The sequence below is a fragment of the Papilio machaon genome, chromosome 29, assembly GCF_912999745.1.
Source record: "Papilio machaon chromosome 29, ilPapMach1.1, whole genome shotgun sequence".
Taxonomy (NCBI): Eukaryota; Metazoa; Arthropoda; class Insecta; order Lepidoptera; family Papilionidae; genus Papilio; species Papilio machaon.
Genome location: NC_060014.1, coordinates 1,686,528 through 1,705,723, shown reverse-complemented (window position 1 = coordinate 1,705,723; position 19,196 = coordinate 1,686,528). Strand labels below are relative to the sequence as shown.

Genomic DNA, 19,196 nt, shown 5'->3' with positions numbered 1-19,196 from the left:
ATGGACCTGCTCTAGAGGCACACAATTAGATGTGCACTTTCCACTGTGGAGACACGTGTGACTGTGTGCTAAAATTTTAATAATTTTATTCGGAGAGCACCGATTGTGGCTCGAATGCACATGCATAAATTTAGTTTTGTCAGCATTGAGTACTAAACCAGCATCATGCGACCATTTACAAAGCGCTTCAAAATCCGATTGTATCTGGCGTTCAGCCACCGCGATGTCTCTGTCAGCAGCCATCAGACATGTATCATCCGCAAATTGGTACACAGTGCAATGTTTAATGACCATGGTGATGTCGTTGACGTAGGTCAGATAATGAAGCGGACCGATAACAGAACCTTGTGCTGTTCCTAACGTAACAGGTACACTATCGCTGTACGACGTTCCGACTTTTACTTGGTAGCTGCGATCATTAAGATAATTTTTACACCAAACATTACATTTACATTATTCCTTCAATTTTAACCAAATCTCCGGTCCCATAGCCAGAGAAACATCCCCAGACCATAATAGAGCCTCCACCATGTTTGACCGTTGGCACTACACAGTCTGGCAACATCTTTTCTTCGGCACTACGACGTACATAAACTCTTCTTTTCGAACCGAATATTTCGAACTTTGATTCATCAGTCCAAAGAACTTTTTTAAAGTCTTCTTCAGTCCAATATCGATGAGTAAGCCTTACTCTTTGGACTCCTTCGCTTTCATAAACGCTCATTTCTTTTTTCAGGATCTTTTCGTAATCTAATTGACCACTTGGCTTTTGTTTATTAAAGTTCTCCTTCTCTCTTCTAAGTTCTATCTCAAGCTCTAGCTCTAAAGTCATTTTAACGGGTTCTGCGTCATCATCTAGACGATCTTCTTCTATCTCCAAGGTATCTTCTTGCACCGGCTCTACAATATATTGTTTATTTACTCGTTTTATTTAATCGGCGATTCGAAAATGGCGGCAAGTCAAAACTAAACAATAGAAATTGATACGTTTGCGGATCCGCATCGCTGGATGAAGATGTATGATGAATTGGAAAACCAAAGATACGCCAAGCAGCTTCATTGGAGCTGATGTACCGACTAATTTGGTAGAGCGTTATTTCATCGTTTTTATTCACTGGAGGAGCATTCACATTAGTATTTTCCATTCTAAACACAGCCATATCACTGCCTTTATGGACATACTTGCAAATGTATTTGATGCTCTTCACAGAACTGCAGAACTCAATATTAATATGAGCATTATATGTCTTGCTCAGCAGAGGCGAATATGGCGCCACCCAACGATTGTCAATATCAATATCTGTGTTGATGATATTTTTAATAAATGACTGTCCGCCATTTTCAGGATTTCTTCGACGATATATTGAGTATCCGTCGACATTTGTGACCGTATCATTGGTAAAATCTTTAGGGTAATTTTTAGTACATTTTCCATCAGCCATGCAAGGCGATGAACTATTAAGAGTACCACATGGACCATGAATCATATTTGTTGTAACAATAACAAACAGCAGTTGGTCAGTGGATGGATGTTCATTCTTTAATCTTAATCTTTCCTTTTCTGTCTCCTCATATACCCTATCACGCTCCTTAGCATACTCCCTAGATTGCATATCTCCTTTAATTAACATTTTAATTACTTCGTTGTTGTTTTTAAATTTTTTTTGTGGTGGAGGCTTCCACTCCTCTTCCACAGGAGCATTTGGAGGTGATGTAGGATGGGCCTCAGTAGGTGCTGGTGGTGACAACATAGATGGAGGTGCAACAGTGGGTTCCTTGCTGGTACCAGGAGTAATCCAATCTAAAATATATTACAATATTTATTAAATATAAAACTAGTTGTCCCAGATATACTATTTCTAAATATAGCTATAATATAGACTTAAACTAGTGGTAACCAAATTACATATTTGTATAGTAACAGTTATGCCTGTTTAACTGAAACATAACCTTGTGTCATGTGGCAGTAAGATATTTAATTAATTAATATAAAACATAACAATGAGAAGGTAATTTATAAAAATGAGATAATATACCTTCTATATAAAATTCTGAAGAGACTTCAGGTACTGATTTATCAGGTTGAATTGATGGAGTATCAACCTCAGTCGCTACACCCTAAAATGAAAATTAATAAATTATTTTCTAACTTATTTCACAGAACTGAAATGTAAAATATTCATTCAATCAGAATCAGATGTTAAACATTATGTCAAATACAGTTAACCCGCTGAAACCCAGCTTCTTCTATCACCATACCCGTTGCTGCTTGCACTCCAATTATCTGCATGACCCTATTTTCAAGGTCAGTCAATGATAATTGAAGTGCTGGCCCACCACCAGTGCCACTAGCGCCCCTATTCATTTTGGCACACTTCTTTTTAGTGTTATTTTTATAGTCACTCCATACCTTTATTAACAAATAGAAAAATTAAAGCAAATTAATAAACAAAAGATTTCAACAAAAAGCATAAAAGAAGGACAAAAAAGGGTTTGAGGCAGAAAAGGTAAAATTGTTCCAAGTCAAGTGCACCAACTAAAAAAATAAAGACCTTTGAGATAACAAACCTTGCGCCATTTCTCTTCGGATCTAGGGTCTCCTGTGCCATCACTATTTAATTTATTAGTTAGTTCTTTCCACTTCATTTGAATAAAATGCCGACCTCGTGGACCACCAGAAGGTTTGGATAAATCTCCATTTCTGGAACAGAAATTGCGATTTCCATTGGCATTTGATCAGTAAGATCCACACACTTAGTATTGCAAATTAAAAACTTTTAAACTTACACTTCCATAAACTCCATCATCAAGTATTGCAAATGACTCGTTCTCATTATTTAAAAACACTAAAACGCGACACGAATAATTAAAAACGTAGAATGCTTTCTAAAGTTTGTAAACACAATACTAAAACAAACTTAACCTTGGCGACGTAAGACGCTATGTCAAGTGGTGCCGTGTCGTTCAGAAACCGTAAAAAAATACAAGATATATCCTATAAACATATATACATAAAATATCCTATATAATATAAAATATCATGTAATTTATTCAAAGTTTTTCTATATTTTAAGGACTTGGTTTTAATTTAATTTACACTAAATAGGCCGTTAAGCTTAAAGTAATAAAAACTTCACTAATTCGTTCAGTTTTCGGACGTATAATTCATTCAATAGAATGTTCATTACGCTCACAAGGGCTCGTCCTTAATTACGTTAGGATGACGTCACTAACGAAATCGTATCGAGCTCTCGATAGTCGACGGAGTGTGCTTCGTGCTGCCGCCTAACGTAATACTCCGTTATCGTATCGAGGACTCGATAGATTAACGATACGAATTCGAAAATTATTCGTGCTCGAGGCTCTGGTCTTACCTGCAAGGTATCCCATAGTGGAAGACACAGTTCTACTGAACACTTGGCTGGCAAATTTAACTTTCATTTTCGTTCTCATCGGATCAACATGACTGTCAGACAATTTGGGCACTAATCGGATTCCTTTATGTGCAGGATTTTCTTCATGTAATTGTTTAATGTGATCCCATTTAGCAATCTTTTCTATATTATCACTTGTATACCTTAAATTCTTCTCTAAAAGATTATTTCGTATACCTTTTAACAAATGTAGGGGATCATATAGTGGAACAATTTTCTTGTCATTAATTATTATTAATTTCGTCTCTTCTCTAACTTCTTGTCCACTTCTAAGCATATGTACCCTGGTTTCATTTAAGAGAAGATTTAAGGCATTTCTATTATTAATGCCTTGGTCACATACTGTAGCCACTACATTGAAGCCAGTTTCTTGCAAGTTTTCAATTATTGTTTTAATTTGCAAAGCCAGCTCTGGGCCTTTAGTGGCTGCCTGTGCAAATGTATAAGCAACAGGTTGTTTATATTTCCTTATGAGACCCCTGATCATAAAAACCTGTGCATGGTCTGCAAATTCAGGTTTTGTCTCGCGTCCATTATTAACAAAACCTACCACCAAATCTTTTCTTTCATTGTATGTAATGTTAGCTTTTAGTGACATTTCATCAAACATTAATATGCAGAGTTTGTCTGCTGGCTTCATTTTGTTTGCTCTTGATTTAAGTTGAGCAAAGACATTATTGTTAATACCAGGCTTTATATTGGCCTGGTTCAAAAATGTTGTCAGTATTTGCTGGGAAGGCAAAACTAACATTCTTCGCAGAAAGCGATAACCTTTGGGGCTTTGCTTCAGCATTGCCAAAGCTAATATTTTTTCTTCAGTAGAAAATCTTCTCCCTTTTTCTTTCTTTTTATACTCTCTGAACTGTAACATAGTTAAAACTTTAGCAGCACTTGGCAAATTGTTAACAGTAGCTATAAAGTTGCTACTCTTCATAAAATTTTTGGCTTCTTTTAATTGTAATGATTGCTTCAGCGCTCTGTTCCGGCATTTTGACAATTTAATTCTCATTTTTACCAATTTATGGTATAAATTATGCTCTTTTTTGGTCAATTTTATACGATTCAATACTTTTTTAGTAGTGTTTGGACCTGCAAATAAAATTAAGCTAAGACTGATGTAATTTTGCCATTTTTTTGCTGAAATTTTGCCTAAAGCCTGGAGCAGCTTTTAACATCATTTTAAATGTTGTATTTTTTCGGGACACATACCCCTTGACGTCTGCCCACACTAGTTCGATGGGATTCAAATCGCAATGGTACGGAGGTAATCTCAATACCTCCACACCAACTGCTTTTGCCAGCTCATCGACCACGTACGATTGGTACTGAATCTTGACATCTTTCACCTTTTTCAAGAGCTGGACTTTTGTTTCCTTTGCCTCAAAAGAATTTTGCTTTGAAGAAAGCCATTCTTGAATATCTATTTTTTTCCAACTAGTAACTGGGATTTTGTTCCTGGCATCTTGAGTGGTAGCTGGCATTGTCCATGACAACCACTGCTTTTGGCTCAAGTCTCGATAGCATTACTTGAAACCAATGTTCGAACTGTAACACGGAAGCGAACCAATGAGCCCAAATTGTCGACGTTGGGTTTGAAGGGACCAATGGCATCTAGTGCCTTGATCAGTTCATCGTCCACACTTACGCTATAAAGGCTCGCTCCCCTATCGGCTAGTCGGCCGGTCATCACGGGAATAGTCAGTCTGGTACCGTTAACACCGGGAGATTCCCATGTCCCGGGGCTCGGAGATGCCACAGATGATTCGAGACCTGCGTGTGCTGTGGCGTGGAGGTCGGCTGACATGCGCAGGTTCTCAGCTATCTTTATTGTCCTTTTTTCTTGGCCAGTCCCGCTCGATGCGGGCGCTGTACCTTTCGTCTCTGTTGGGACGCTTTCCTCCGTGGGGGATGTGGCTTCTGTCTTCGGCTGCACCGGCATTATGATTTGCCCTATTGGTGCCGCCTGCGTTGGGCCCAGCCCCTTCTTTTCCTCCACGTCTGGGGTGTTCGATGTTCCAGACGTTTGATCGTTCGCGCCAGCGACCTGTTTCACTAAAAAAGTAAAGTTGGGTGGGTCAGGGTACATAGCGGGGTCAACTGACCAAGCTTTCTGTGCGACGGACTTGGAGTTCATTTTCTGGTTGATGACCAGGACCTTGTCTTCTGAACGACAGTCACGCATGTGGTATTTGAGAGACGGAGTCAAAATGCTTGAGACTAGGGCCTCCCCAACGTCGTGGCCGTTGCGGCCCACCGTAAGCACTTCCCACTGGTCAACAGAAAATGGTAAGAACACAGGGCCGAGTGTTTCACGACACAAGACCATCCTGGGGGCAGATGCTGCGGTACACCCTGACGACGCATACCATGGAAGGGCGCTACGGTGCTGAGAATTAGGCTGCCTGTCCATTGACGCGGAGAGAGGCAGCGGAGCTGAGCTAGCGAGTATTGCGGAGCGGAGTTACGGACTGTGTCTGTCCATTGACGCGGAGCTAGGCAGCGGTGCGGAGCCAGCGAGTATTGCGGAGCGGAGTAACGGACTGTGCGGAGCTAGGCCGAGTTCACGCAACGAGTCATTTGAGCGGAGGGCGGCGGGCGGTCAGTTCAGTCATACGCGAAATATTACGGAAAACAGACATGTTGTCGACGCAAAAGTTGAAATGTTACTACCTCACATTGCTCGAAGAAGAAATGTTAGACTCGGAAGAAACCGAATTACTTACAACATACTATATTAATAATTCTATAAGAAAACATAGATTTTGGTTAAGAAATCATATCAAGTATCGTTCAGTGCACGGTGAATATTATACTTTTTTCCGAACTGCTGATGAAGAAACTTTCGAAAATTCTTATAGAGTTTCTCGATCTACTTTTCATAAGCTGCACTCTATGGTTCAACCATATATTCAGAAACAGGACTCAAATTTCCGAAATTCCATCAGTAGCTGTGAAAGGTTAGCAGTGTGTTTAAAGTAAGTACTCATTTTAAAATCAAAGTAACTTTTATTAATTTTCTAAGTTAACACCATGAAAAATAATTCAAAAATTGAAATTAATATTGTTATCCACATATTGATCTGCAGTTTCCTCCGAACCTGTTAGCTCTACTACAGGCGTTCCAGTTCTTCCAGTGTTCTGAGTTTCTGGAACATCTGAAGCGGTAGCAGTAGATATATTGATGTCATTTTGTGGAAATGTTGATGAGTGTTCAGTAGTAGCCTCAGTTTCTTCAACATGCGAAGAATTTGCAGTATTATTACTGATATTTATATTGCCTGATGTTGGTGTTGAGCTTGTAGAGTAACCATAATTATTCGGAGAATACCAGGACTGTTGCAAATTAGTTTCTTCTGCTGTCATTACAGCATTAAAACAATTTTTTTTTATTTGAAGTTGTAAATAATATGGCAACTTTTTTGTTGACGCAGCCAAATTTAAAAAAAAAAGAGTCTATTTCATCATACTTGTCCCTGGCTCCCATCATATTTTTAACTTCCGTACGTTCTTGTCTTAAAAGATCGCGGTTTTCTTGATTTTTTCTTAATATATCTAGGATCTCATCGTTCTTCCTTTTTTTCGATGTGGAAGGAATCGGACCAGATGCTGTCGAATCATCGGAAACATTGACAGAGGTAAGATTATTTGATGTTGATGGCAAGATACCGCTTGATTCTTGAGAATTATCATCAAAATTTGGCTGATTTGAATTCTCATTTGCCGAGTCTTCTAAGGATTCAAAATTTGATGCTCGATCTCTGTTACACATGTACGGTAGAAGAAATGACATGGCGTTTTGATATTTCCACTCCTTGCGTTGTCTTCTAGCCTGTCCACTCCTTGTTGCATTTTGACGTTTTAATGCATCTCGATGGTTATCTCTAAGTTGTTTCCATCGGTATTTGGCGGTTGTAACTGAAACAAGTAACAAACACATCACTGTAGTATTATATACACATAATTAAAAAGTGAAAACTGTTATTATTTTTTATTTAGGTACTTGTTTAGTTTTGAGTAATTGTTAAAAGTTTTTTTTTATTATTTATTTTTCAATTATAAAAAGAGGTTTTCTGTGGTTTTGATGTGTTTAGCTGATGCCCGAAGAAAAATCATAATGGTTGATGTAGGATCTATGGGAAGGTTTTCAGATGCAGGAATTTTTGACGACAGCATTTTCGGAAAACGCCTAAAAGAGAGGAGCTTAAATTTACCTCAGCCCGTACCACTTTATCAGGACGGAGAGCCATTGCCATTTGTATTTATAGGAGACGAAGCTTTTCCATTAATGGAAAATTTTATGAGGCCTTACCCCCGTGATGGACTGAATTCAGAAAAAAGAGTATTTAATTACCGCTTGTCACGGGCACGTCGCATTGTTGAAGCAACTTTTGGGGTACTGGCACGAAAGTGGTACGTGTATCATAAAGATTTCGAATGCAAAATCGAAACAGTTGATAAAATAATAAAAGCAACATGTGTGTTGCACAATTATTTAATTGATCGACAACCTGATTACCTAAACAGTAACGAAAATAACAAGGAGCAGATATTAATCTCAATGGATAACAGAATAGAAACACACTATAGAAACAAAGGTTATCAAGTTCGAGAAATGTATTGTTCTTACTTCAATAATCAGGGGAAAGTTCCATGGCAAGATACTCGCATTTCGTCACGAATTTCAATCAACAATTATAAAAAAAACTAAAGTTCTATTAAGTAAAGTGAAATACAGCTAATATTATGAAAGTATCGATATGTTGCAAATCAGGATTGCGTGTGGGCTTTGTTTGTGTTGACGATGTATCTGTGTGTGCGTTAAGGCAGCAACGCATAGCGCATACCGTAAGAAAAAAATCTTGAAATACTTAACAACAATACTCATACACGTACAAGACTTCAACACAAATAATGTTCACGCGCGCTCACGAATTGCAAGAAGTGTAAGCTATGATATTTATTTTAATAAAAATATATAATTACCGTCTTTTATGTTTACTTCATTAATGATGAGATTCCATGCCGCATCCTTTGTTTCGTTACATTTATAAAATTCTGAACTCGTGTCCCACAGGCAAGGAAACTTTTTTACGCTTTCGATGAGTCTTTCATCCATTTTTCAAAATTCTTCGTTACAACAAAGCGCACGTACGTACTGGACAAACTTCAGCGGCATACTATCCCAATATCCCATACCCCCGCCCCCGAGACCGGGCCGTTTCCCCGCCGCGCCGCGCCGGCTCACTCGGCTGCCCCGCTCCGCCGCCCCGCTCCGCCGCCCCGCTCCGCCGCCTCGCACCGCTACCTCGCACCGCTACCACGCACCGCTTCCGAAAATGTATGAATTTTTAAACTAGCTCGCAAATCCCTTTCCACTAAAGCGGAGCGGAGATTTCATGCAATCCTATTGGTTAATATTTCTTCGTTTCTCCGCTCCGCTGCCCCTCTCCGCGTCAATGGACAGGCAGCCTTAAGCTCTATGTACATGGTTTGCTGAGTACTCGAAATTGGTCCATATTCGGCATCAATGGCCATAAACATATCCTCGTCATAACAGTATGATAACTGGTCCATGTAAGTTATCACTTTTTTTAGTTTAGCCGATTTAAATCCAGGTTATTCTCGAGTTCGCCGTAGGACACCGAGGCAAGCCAGTTTGACACGATATTTTTTACCTCGTAGATTTTCTTGTTTTTAATGTTACAGTGCATCGCCACTCTCTTATATGTAAACGCCTTGGCAAAGAGACCGTGGCGTTGCGCGAAGGCAGTATTCACCACTGGCATATTCACTCTGTAGACCCTTTTATCTCGTAGATATTTGTACTCATCAGGGGCAGATAATATTTTACACTAGACAAAAATTCTCCAAACTGTCCTCTTCATTTTCAGAGCTTTCACTACTCGTTTGTAAAACCTGTCGTTTAACAAATTTGCTGCTGACACTAACTTTCCTTTTCTTGATTTGCTCTTCTGCTAAAGCTAGTTTTTATGGAGTATCCGTTAAAATAGTAGACTTTCTAAGACGTCTCTTGTTTGTTCCAATCCTTGGCGGTGCCTTTGGAAGAGGACGAACTGTTTCTGGACAGAAAGTGCCTTGATCTTTGTATTGCTCCATGACACCTGAAGATGCAGACAGATTAATAACCCCCGATGACCCTGGCGCATCAAATATTTGTTTTTCGTCAGTATTAATGTTTACAGTTTCAGACGCATTATCATTTATTTCAATAACAGTCTTCTGATATTGCTTCTGAACTATTCATGATGGTGTCATCTGAAACACCTAAAGCCACTTCTGATGGATTTAGTGAAGCTAAAGGCCGATCTGTAACATACGATGGAGCATACTCTTTTTTTTTTTTTTTCATACAAAAGATTTAACAAAGATTTTTATCTCGCCAAGCTGTAATGCTTAACGGCGAGACGCGCTCGTTATTACAAAAATGTATTCAATCAACAACATGCACTTAAGATAAACATTAAACACATAAACTTAACCTCACTTTATTACAGATTTGTTTATCGATGAGGACACTTTTTCTTCTTCACGGTCGATACAACGTCGGACGGCCTTGGAAAGAAGATGACGTGAAGAATACCACGAAGGAAGTCATTGAGGTGCACGCGAACGCCGGCTTTGTTTTAGCGAGTTGGAATTCAAACAAACTCGAGGCGTTAAGCGCAGTGATGTCAATATTCGACCCATTAGGACTTCTCAGTTACATTACGATAAATGCGCGGGAAGAGTTCCAGAGCTGGCTATACGCCATAAGAGAAGCCGCAATACTTCGTCTGCCGCGCTGTTACGCATCTACGGGGGGAGTTGTCGAACGCCAACTGCACATATTTAATGACGCGAGCGAGAAAGCATACGCGACGGTGGACTACTGGCGAACGCAATACGAGGACGGATCGGTTAGAGTTTCGTTAATAGGCGCGAAAGAAAAGGTAGCTTCGATTAAGGGACAAAGCATACCGCGCTTAGAACACAGCAAGCTAGTTTTAAAGGGACTCGATTAGCCGGCGCGATTCAGAACGAGCATCGAATTAAAGCTCAGAAAGTACGACTATGGAAAGATTCGCTAACCCAACTTGACAGGGAGATCGCAGAGCGAACTACACCGGAACAATGGCGGTGCGACCGGGGACGCATAGCGAAAGATTTACGCATAGTGTTTCATGTTACCCGACTTAGCCCGACGGTAAGCGAAGTTGAACGAAGTTGTTATGTAAAGTGCGAAAAGCAACGCCGCGGCCGGCAGTAAGGCTGCCTGTCCATTGACGCGGAGAGAGGCAGCGGAGCTGAGCTAGCGAGTATTGCGGAGCGGAGTTACGGACTGTGCGGAGCTAGGCCGAGTTCACGCAACGAGTCATTTGAGCGGAGGGCGGCGGGCGGTCAGTTCAGTCATACGCGAAATATTACGGAAAACAGACATGTTGTCGACGCAAAAGTTGAAATGTTACTACCTCACATTGCTCGAAGAAGAAATGTTAGACTCGGAAGAAACCGAATTACTTACAACATACTATATTAATAATTCTATAAGAAAACATAGATTTTGGTTAAGAAATCATATCAAGTATCGTTCAGTGCACGGTGAATATTATACTTTTTTCCGAACTGCTGATGAAGAAACTTTCGAAAATTCTTATAGAGTTTCTCGATCTACTTTTCATAAGCTGCACTCTATGGTTCAACCATATATTCAGAAACAGGACTCAAATTTCCGAAATTCCATCAGTAGCTGTGAAAGGTTAGCAGTGTGTTTAAAGTAAGTACTCATTTTAAAATCAAAGTAACTTTTATTAATTTTCTAAGTTAACACCATGAAAAATAATTCAAAAATTGAAATTAATATTGTTATCCACATATTGATCTGCAGTTTCCTCCGAACCTGTTAGCTCTACTACAGGCGTTCCAGTTCTTCCAGTGTTCTGAGTTTCTGGAACATCTGAAGCGGTAGCAGTAGATATATTGATGTCATTTTGTGGAAATGTTGATGAGTGTTCAGTAGTAGCCTCAGTTTCTTCAACATGCTGTAACTATCCTTTTTAAAATATATGCAAACTCTCAGATTATACAAAATTTTGCAGTAGACTAAGGACACAAAATTTGTATATCTTTCCAAAGATTGAGTTTGTTATTTGTGCCAGTGATATTTTATATATGTGATCGTCTAATTTAGGATTTTGTTCTACGTTGTGTTTTTATAGTAACTGATTCTTTTAGGTTATATCTGGAGTAATGACTATTCACTTCCATTCTCGAATCCGAGTTTAGTATCTCTTAATAATTAATTAAAATTAAAGGAAATTAAAATTATCTTTATTATACTTGTAAAAGGCTTACAAGCTATATTTACAATACCCATTACAAGTATTAGTCGCTCCCCTCATTTCTTAAAAAAAAAATGTGGGGAGGCACACAGCTCCAAAAACATCTCCCGCTGTGTGCGGTGAGTGCCGACCCACTATTGCACTCCCCCCGAAGTAGGGACAATAGTTGGCCTTTGGATTCCAAGAAATACTGGCGAACCAGCAAGTGAGTATCAACTCATTGTCAGTGCGTAAGCACAAATTCAATCGATATCGCATATCAATGCGTGTTGTACACCGACAGGTGTAAATAATATAAGGCAAGACTCTCAGGTCATAGTCAGCACAGGTCTCAGCCTGTAGAGCGCATTGTGAGTCTACTGCTCGCCTCAAGGGGTGGGGTCCAACGTTGAGCGAATGCTTTCGCAGCCTTGAGAACTTTGTTCCCTCCAGCTACCACCACGCATGAGACAAATGCATATGCTCCACCAACTATGATCAAGAAAGCTATTTGCCACAATTTCATATTTCAGTATATTCAATTATTCAGTTGGTGAGATTTTGTGTCTTATTGCAAAGCATAGACATCGATCAAATTTGCATCACTCAATGACAACTCGTCATTAAAATTTCAAAATGTGGACAATTTACTGGCCATATTAATTCTGTTAAACATGGGAGGTCAGACAGTCTGCAATCTCGAAGCAAGAGATCCGACTTGGGCAAATCTAATTAAGACAAGCGTCATACTACAATATCAGGCGCTATCACTGAATTTGCACAAGATCATCATAAGATCTCCAATGTACATCATTCAAGACGCATACCAAATATCGCAGCAAACAACAATATCTTAGCAAATACCTCCATCAACTCAGACCAATATAATGTATTCATACTACTATGAAGTACTCAGTAATCCACTCCATGGAAAATATCAATCCGGTGATAGTCGCATCAGAGATGTACCATCGGTAGACAATAAACAACAAGCTCCGGTTTAGAGTGCTATCACCAACTCATGGAAAACCAATTCCAATATGTCGTAGACAACATCTCTCATAACCTTCACAAGTCGTCATATCGTCTCGCAATAAGCATCAATGTACAGCACTAAAATTGTATACAATCTCAGCACTTATACACAACGCATTACTGCTGCAAGTATGTATTCACATATTTGCTAGATCGATATAATCCACTTCCAGACACCAAGCTTCACAGCCTCTTAGTCCATATATTTAGTCTAAGTCAACTTCGGAAAGTTTTGTAATTCAATGTATCATAGAAGCAAGCCTCTAAGACATTGAATTCCCTTATCTTAAAGCCGTAGCTCTAAAATATGGTTCTGAGTATATTCCAACACCGAAGCGCTAGCACATACTCCTCCCATACTGATATATATAGCGAATGATTAGATCACCACTATATTCAGTTGGTATCAGATATATATATAAATATGAAAAAAATACGAGACCTTCAACTTATGTGAAATCATTATCATTCATGTAATTATGTATACGTCTCTATCAGAGCACTTTCTTTGAGACCTTTCACTCATATAATTATTTTAATATTGATGCGTCTAGTGTTATAATAATAATAATTTATTATTATTATTATGTAAATATTTCTTTATTAACTCTGTATACCCCCTCTTAAAATATACAAAGTTATATCAATTTATATCTATTATTGATATATTAACATATTTACATTCAATTTTGACCTTTTTGGAATTTCTCATATTTCCACTTTGGTCACACCACACACCCACATGTATAGCTATGCACTCAAAATGTATAACACGAGCCATTCACCCCCTAGGGCATTCATGCATTGAAATCCACTTTTATCCCCTAAATTTTTAATTATCAATTCATATTCCCCTTTCAATTCCAAGTCCAAACATATACTTTTTATCAATGGAAAAAAATAAAAGTTCAATACGTGAACACTCAATAATTTTTCAACTTAGAAAAATTTTGAAAATTTTCATTACGCGAACTCTCTATGGGACTTTAACTCTTTTTTCCAACTTTCATTACATGAACTCCCCATTATATTTTTATATTTTCTTTTAATATATTTCATCCATTAATTAAGTATCTAAATATTGAATAATATATTATATTAATATATTATAATAGACTTTTAAATCCATTGAAAATTAAACTTTTAATTAAGTACTTTTATTATTAATTAATTCTTTAATTAATTAATAATGTTAGTTACAATCCACCCCCAAATTTTATGTTAATGTCTGACAATGTCTAGTCATTGACGTAAAATTTGTTTAAATTTACTTGTAAAAATAATAATGCAATTTTGTTTTAAATAAAATTCAAACACTTCACATTTAACCACCCCTAGGGAATGACCGCCACCATCACCCCTCCAATCACATCTATCAATATGCAATCAATCTTGTCTTTTGGTTAAAGTAAATGTATAAATTTATAATTTATTTAATAATGTTATTATTACTTCCTTGGATGGATACAACATATATATACACATGTTTCCATATACATATATACATCTCTTTTAGTTTATATTATTAATACGTCCTTGGATGGATTTAATATACATATAGATACCTCCATATATATATTCCATTTTATTAATGTTATTAATACGTCCTTGGATGGATATGTCATATATATATATCTCTATATACATGTCCATTTATTGTTTGTTATTAATACGTCCTTGGATGGTTATAACACATTATTATGTTATATCATATTATGACTTCTCTTTTTGTAACCATTAATAAATGTGATTGGGTCATTCGCCCAATCCCATATTCCCATTTATTTATTCATAAAAAGTATTTACAATATAAACATCAAACAAAAATAAAAATAAAATAAACATTCTTATAACAACTTATAACAACTCTTCTAATTGATTTAAAATAAAAACAAATATGTTATTTGTAATATCTCAATAAGTGAATAGCATTAAAATTCCCTCTTATAACATTTGTTTGTGGATTAGATAATGTATATACATTATCAAAAGGAATCGAAGCAATTACATAAGGCCCCTCATAAGCCAAATCAAATTTACTTGTCTGTTTATTGTCAGCATTAGATCTAGTGGAAGTTCTGACCTTTACTAAATCTCCAATATTATATTTTATTAATCTATTTCTTTTATCAAACTTTGTTTGACGTATTTCACTAAAATGTTTTAAATTTTTACGAACTTGTTCTCTAACTTGCCCTACTACAAGTTTACTTCTTTTAACTTTAATAACACTATCAAATGTCATCTCATTACTTTCTCCATACAATATTTCACATGGCGTATAGCCTGTACTATCATGTAATGAATTATTATATAAAACTTCTATTTTTGGCAACTCATAAACCCAATCTTTATGTCTATTATGACATAGGGTTCTAAACAATCTACCCAACTCCTTATTTACTCGCTCTGTTGTGTTAGGCCTTGGATTTCTAACAGTTGTATATATCGGTTTAATGTTTAATTGTCTTAATGAATTTTTCCAATGATTACTTATAAATTGTTTTCCATTATCAGTTAATACTGCTTTGGGTTTTATTAATTCGGAATAACGTTTCAATTTGGTCACAATAGTTTTTGCTGTTGCCTGTTTTAAAGGATATAACTTTACAAATTTACTAAATGAATCTTGTATAACAAATATAAAAGTATATCCGAAATTACCACATGGTAATGGTCCATATAAGTCAGCCATTATCATATCACCAATGTTTTCTGTGACAATTGATTTACAAGGACCTACATAACTAATGTTATCTTTCCTTGCCAATTGACATATATGACATGTTTTTATCTGCCTTTTAATATTTTTAGTTAAACCTTTCCAAAAGAATCTATCTCTTATATACTTTATAATTTTATAAGCTCCTTGATGACCCATTTCATTATGTACTTGACTAATAACTTCGCTTTGTAAACTTTTAGGTAAACATAAAACTTCTTTTAAATCTGTTTTATAATATAATAGATGATTCTTTAAAATATAACGTTTCAATCTAGGGTCAATTGTTTGTGCCATGTTTCCTAATGAATTTAATTTATTAATAATATTTAAAAGATCAGAGTCTCGTTTCTGATAAATAGATAAACTTTTTAATTTATCTATTAAAGCATTGTTGCGCCCAATTTCTGTATAAGCTATATCTAAACTTGCATTCTTATTCTCTTGTATTAAATTGCCATCAGGAGGATATCTAGAAAGTACATCTGCTACAATATTATTTTTGCCTGATATATGTTGTACTTCATAATGAAACTGTTCAAGATATAATATCCATCTTGTAATTCTGCCATTAAATAATTTCATATTGTTAATAAATAAAAGTGCCTTGTGATCAGTTAAAATAAAGACCTTACTTCCTCTTAAATAAGTTTCAAACTTTTTTAGACAACTAATAACAGCGTAAAACTCCTGCTCTGTAACTGACCAATTTAACTCTGAACCCTTTAGAGTTTTACTATGATAACCTAATATCTGCATTTCTCCTTTATCATTTAATTGATACAAAACTCCAGCGAGACCAACACCAGAGCAATCTGTTTGTAAATAATATGGTTTATTAAAATCAGGATGATGAAGCTTTATTGTATTAAGGAACTGTTCTTTAACTTTATTAAATGCCTTTTGTTCTCTTTCACCCCATATGAACTTATGTCCTTTCTTTAATAAATCACATAACGGTATAATATTTTCACTATAATTTGGAATAAATCTTCTATAAAAATTACAAAGACCTAAAAAGGCCCTTAACTGCTTTATTTTTCGGGGTATTGGAAATTCTTGTATTGCTTTAACTTTATCAGGATCTGTTTTAATGCCTTCTGTTGAAATAATAAATCCCAACATTTTAATTTGTTTACAAATAAATTCACATTTCTTTAAATTACATGTTAATCCAGCCTTATTTAATTTACCTAATACTATATCTATATGTTCCAAATGCTTTTCCAAATTTCCAGTTGTTATAATAGCCAAATCATCTAAATAGTTGACACAGAAGTCTTGAACCTCTGGTCCTAATATTAAATTCATTGCTCTACTAAAACTTCCAACTGAAGTCTTTAATCCTTGTGGTAATACATTATACACATAAGATTTGCCATTAAAATTGAACCCTGTATACTTTTTTCCATCATCATTTATAGGTATTTGAAAATATGCATTATTTAAATCTATTGTAGTTATAAACTTTGCACCATGAAATGAATTTAATACATCTAATTGTATAGGCGGTTTCTCAGTCTCTGCAACCATTTTCTTATTTATATTTCTAGCATCTAACAATACTCTTATTGATCCATCTTTTTTCAATGTAAAAGTCAATGGACTGCTATATGGCGTTGAAGCCCTTGTAATTATACCTAATTGCTCCATTTCATTTAATTTCTCTTCCATCTTTGTTCGATATGCATAAGGTATTGGATATGATCGTGTAACAATGGGTATGTCATCTATCATTTCTATTTTATGTTCATAAACTTTTGTCCTACCTAATCTATCAGTAAACATATCTTTATATTTATCTATTATGCTTTTAATTTTACATCTTTCTATTTCAGTTAATACTGTTCCAAACTTAATATTTTCTAAAATATTTTCTGTTTCCAAATTATTATTACATAGATATGTTTCAGTGCAACTTTTAAATGGTATAAAATAATTTTTATCATTAGCTTTAAATTCTATTCCAGCCATTTTATCTTTTAAATTTATAGCAATCTTATTAATTTTCATCCAATCAAACCCTATTATTAACGGTCTTATTAAATTATTAATAATTAAAGCCTGTGTCTCGAAAATAACTTCACCAAACTTTATAGGTAATATAATCATCTGTTGTATCTTTGTACTTCGCTGTCCCACAGCACCTCTAATTTGTAATGCTTTAACAGGTAAAACTGCTAAGTTATTATTATTATTATTCTTTAACTGTAAGAATAGGCTTTCTGAAATACAAGTAACATCACTTCCCGTATCAAGAAGTGCTGTAACTTGTTCATTACATATTTTTATATCTATTTCAGATCTCATACTCCCTATTAATTCCTTTTGATAATCCACCACATCATCATTTTCAAACACTGTTTGTATATATAATTTTGACTTGGGTAATTCTGATTTAAATTTCAACATTTTAACTAGATCATTTCCAACGTCTTTATAACCCAAACCAAATCTATTAGTTTGACCTTTCACAACTATAGGTTTTAATAAACCTTTGTTTCTTTTTCCCAGTGCTTGACCAGGACGCCACCCCATTTTCATTAATATAAGTAAAGCTTTGTTCCCTTTGAAGACACCAGCCATTGAAGCGGGAACTACTTCAACTCTGGATTCACTAAATTTGGATTTTCAATTTTATCTTGTACTATTTGAGTTTCATTAACACATCCAACATTTTTATTAATTTCATCTGGTTTACGCCAATTTTTGAAATGTTGTTGATTCTTTCCAAAGGTATTATCCAATTTCTTTCGTTTCTCATTAGAATAATCATATTCTTTATGTTCATCTTGTTTGTCTATATCATCTAAATTCCTCAAGAATTCTGTTGTGTCTATTATTGTATCAATTTTAGCTATTCTCCATAACTGTTGTATATTCTTAGGATAATGTCTCAAGACATCAGCAAGTATCTGTTTTTCAGGTATTGGATATGACAATTTTTGTACTTTCTCTATGACAAACAAGAAATAGCCTACCATTGTTGGATGTGTTCGTCTATTCCATTTATTTTGTACTATGAATCTCCTTACTTTATTTTGTTCCTCTTCGCCCCAAAAGACTCTAAGGAAATCTATTTTAAAATCTTCAAAGGTTGACCATTTAATACTATTTATTCGAGCCCAATGCTTTGCCTCATCTCTCAGACATTCTCGAGCTATATCAATTTCTATTCCTTTTGAAGGAACTCTTTTAAAATAGTTTATTAGATCCTCTATAAATGTAACTGGATGTACTTGTTCATTACCTCCAAATTTAGGTTTATCAATAGCAATATTGCTTATATTATAAACAATATGCTGCTTTGGATCATAATTATCATTACTTTTGGCTGCAACTTCCTCCACACTGCCATTTCTACTGGAATTATCTTCCTTTATAATGCTTTCCAATTTATTGAATCTCTGCTCAAAAGATTTGACTGTCTCTTTTAAAAGTTTTTGTAAAACTTTTATATCTTTATTTTTCTTAACTCCCTTCTTTTTGCCTTTATTAATTCCACTCATTTTTCAAAAATTTCTAATTTGTTTACTTTCACTTTAAATATGTCCACTTTTATATATCTCCTCTCACTTATAATTTTTAAACTTTGAAATCCAGACCACTATTACTCACTTTAGATATTTATATCCTTCAATCAAATCAATTCTAATAATTGTACCACCCCCAGATTCTAAAACTTCA

At 35.6% G+C, this 19,196-nt stretch overlaps 2 protein-coding genes and 1 pseudogene across 3 annotated transcripts; all 3 read right to left on the bottom strand.

Moving 5' to 3' along the window:
• Positions 1 to 904: 904 nt before the first annotated feature.
• On the bottom strand, positions 905 to 2,990 carry LOC123722712. The gene is made up of 4 exons (XM_045685197.1): positions 2,569 to 2,990; positions 2,228 to 2,410; positions 2,007 to 2,118; positions 905 to 1,801 (listed from the first exon to the last, which is right to left on the bottom strand). Exons 1-4 carry the CDS (start codon positions 2,644 to 2,646, stop codon positions 915 to 917), a joined length of 1,260 nt encoding a protein of 419 aa, XP_045541153.1. The 5' UTR covers positions 2,647 to 2,990; the 3' UTR covers positions 905 to 914.
• A 1,461-nt stretch (positions 2,991 to 4,451) lies between these two features.
• LOC106711325 lies at positions 4,452 to 9,133 on the bottom strand. Of its 2 annotated transcripts, none has more exons than XM_045685395.1 (2): positions 8,908 to 9,133; positions 4,452 to 5,830 (listed from the first exon to the last, which is right to left on the bottom strand). In XM_045685395.1, exons 1-2 carry the CDS (start codon positions 9,006 to 9,008, stop codon positions 4,942 to 4,944), a joined length of 990 nt encoding a protein of 329 aa, XP_045541351.1. In that variant the 5' UTR covers positions 9,009 to 9,133; the 3' UTR covers positions 4,452 to 4,941. The 2 variants fall into 2 exon arrangements, with proteins under 2 accessions (XP_045541351.1, XP_045541350.1); XM_045685394.1 differs by having other exon boundaries at positions 4,453 to 5,827; positions 8,905 to 9,133.
• On the bottom strand, positions 6,350 to 8,699 carry LOC123722750 (annotated as a pseudogene).
• Positions 9,134 to 19,196: the final 10,063 nt, after the last annotated feature.

Excerpts from the sequence above, each read along its gene's own strand:
- LOC106711325 (XM_045685395.1), bottom strand. The coding sequence starts at position 9,008 with ATGGACCAGTTATCATACTGTTATGACGAGGATATGTTTATGGCCATT. Across the intron at positions 5,831-8,907 it reads CAAACCATGTACATAGAGCT|TAATTCTCAGCACCGTAGCG; the intron begins TAAGGCTGCCTG and ends GGACAGGCAGCC.
- LOC123722712 (XM_045685197.1), bottom strand. The coding sequence starts at position 2,646 with ATGAAGTGGAAAGAACTAACTAATAAATTAAATAGTGATGGCACAGGA. Across the intron at positions 2,119-2,227 it reads AAGAAGCTGGGTTTCAGCGG|GGTGTAGCGACTGAGGTTGA; the intron begins GTTAACTGTATT and ends TTTTCATTTTAG. Across the intron at positions 1,802-2,006 it reads TCATTTTTATAAATTACCTT|ATTGGATTACTCCTGGTACC; the intron begins CTCATTGTTATG and ends AATATATTTTAG.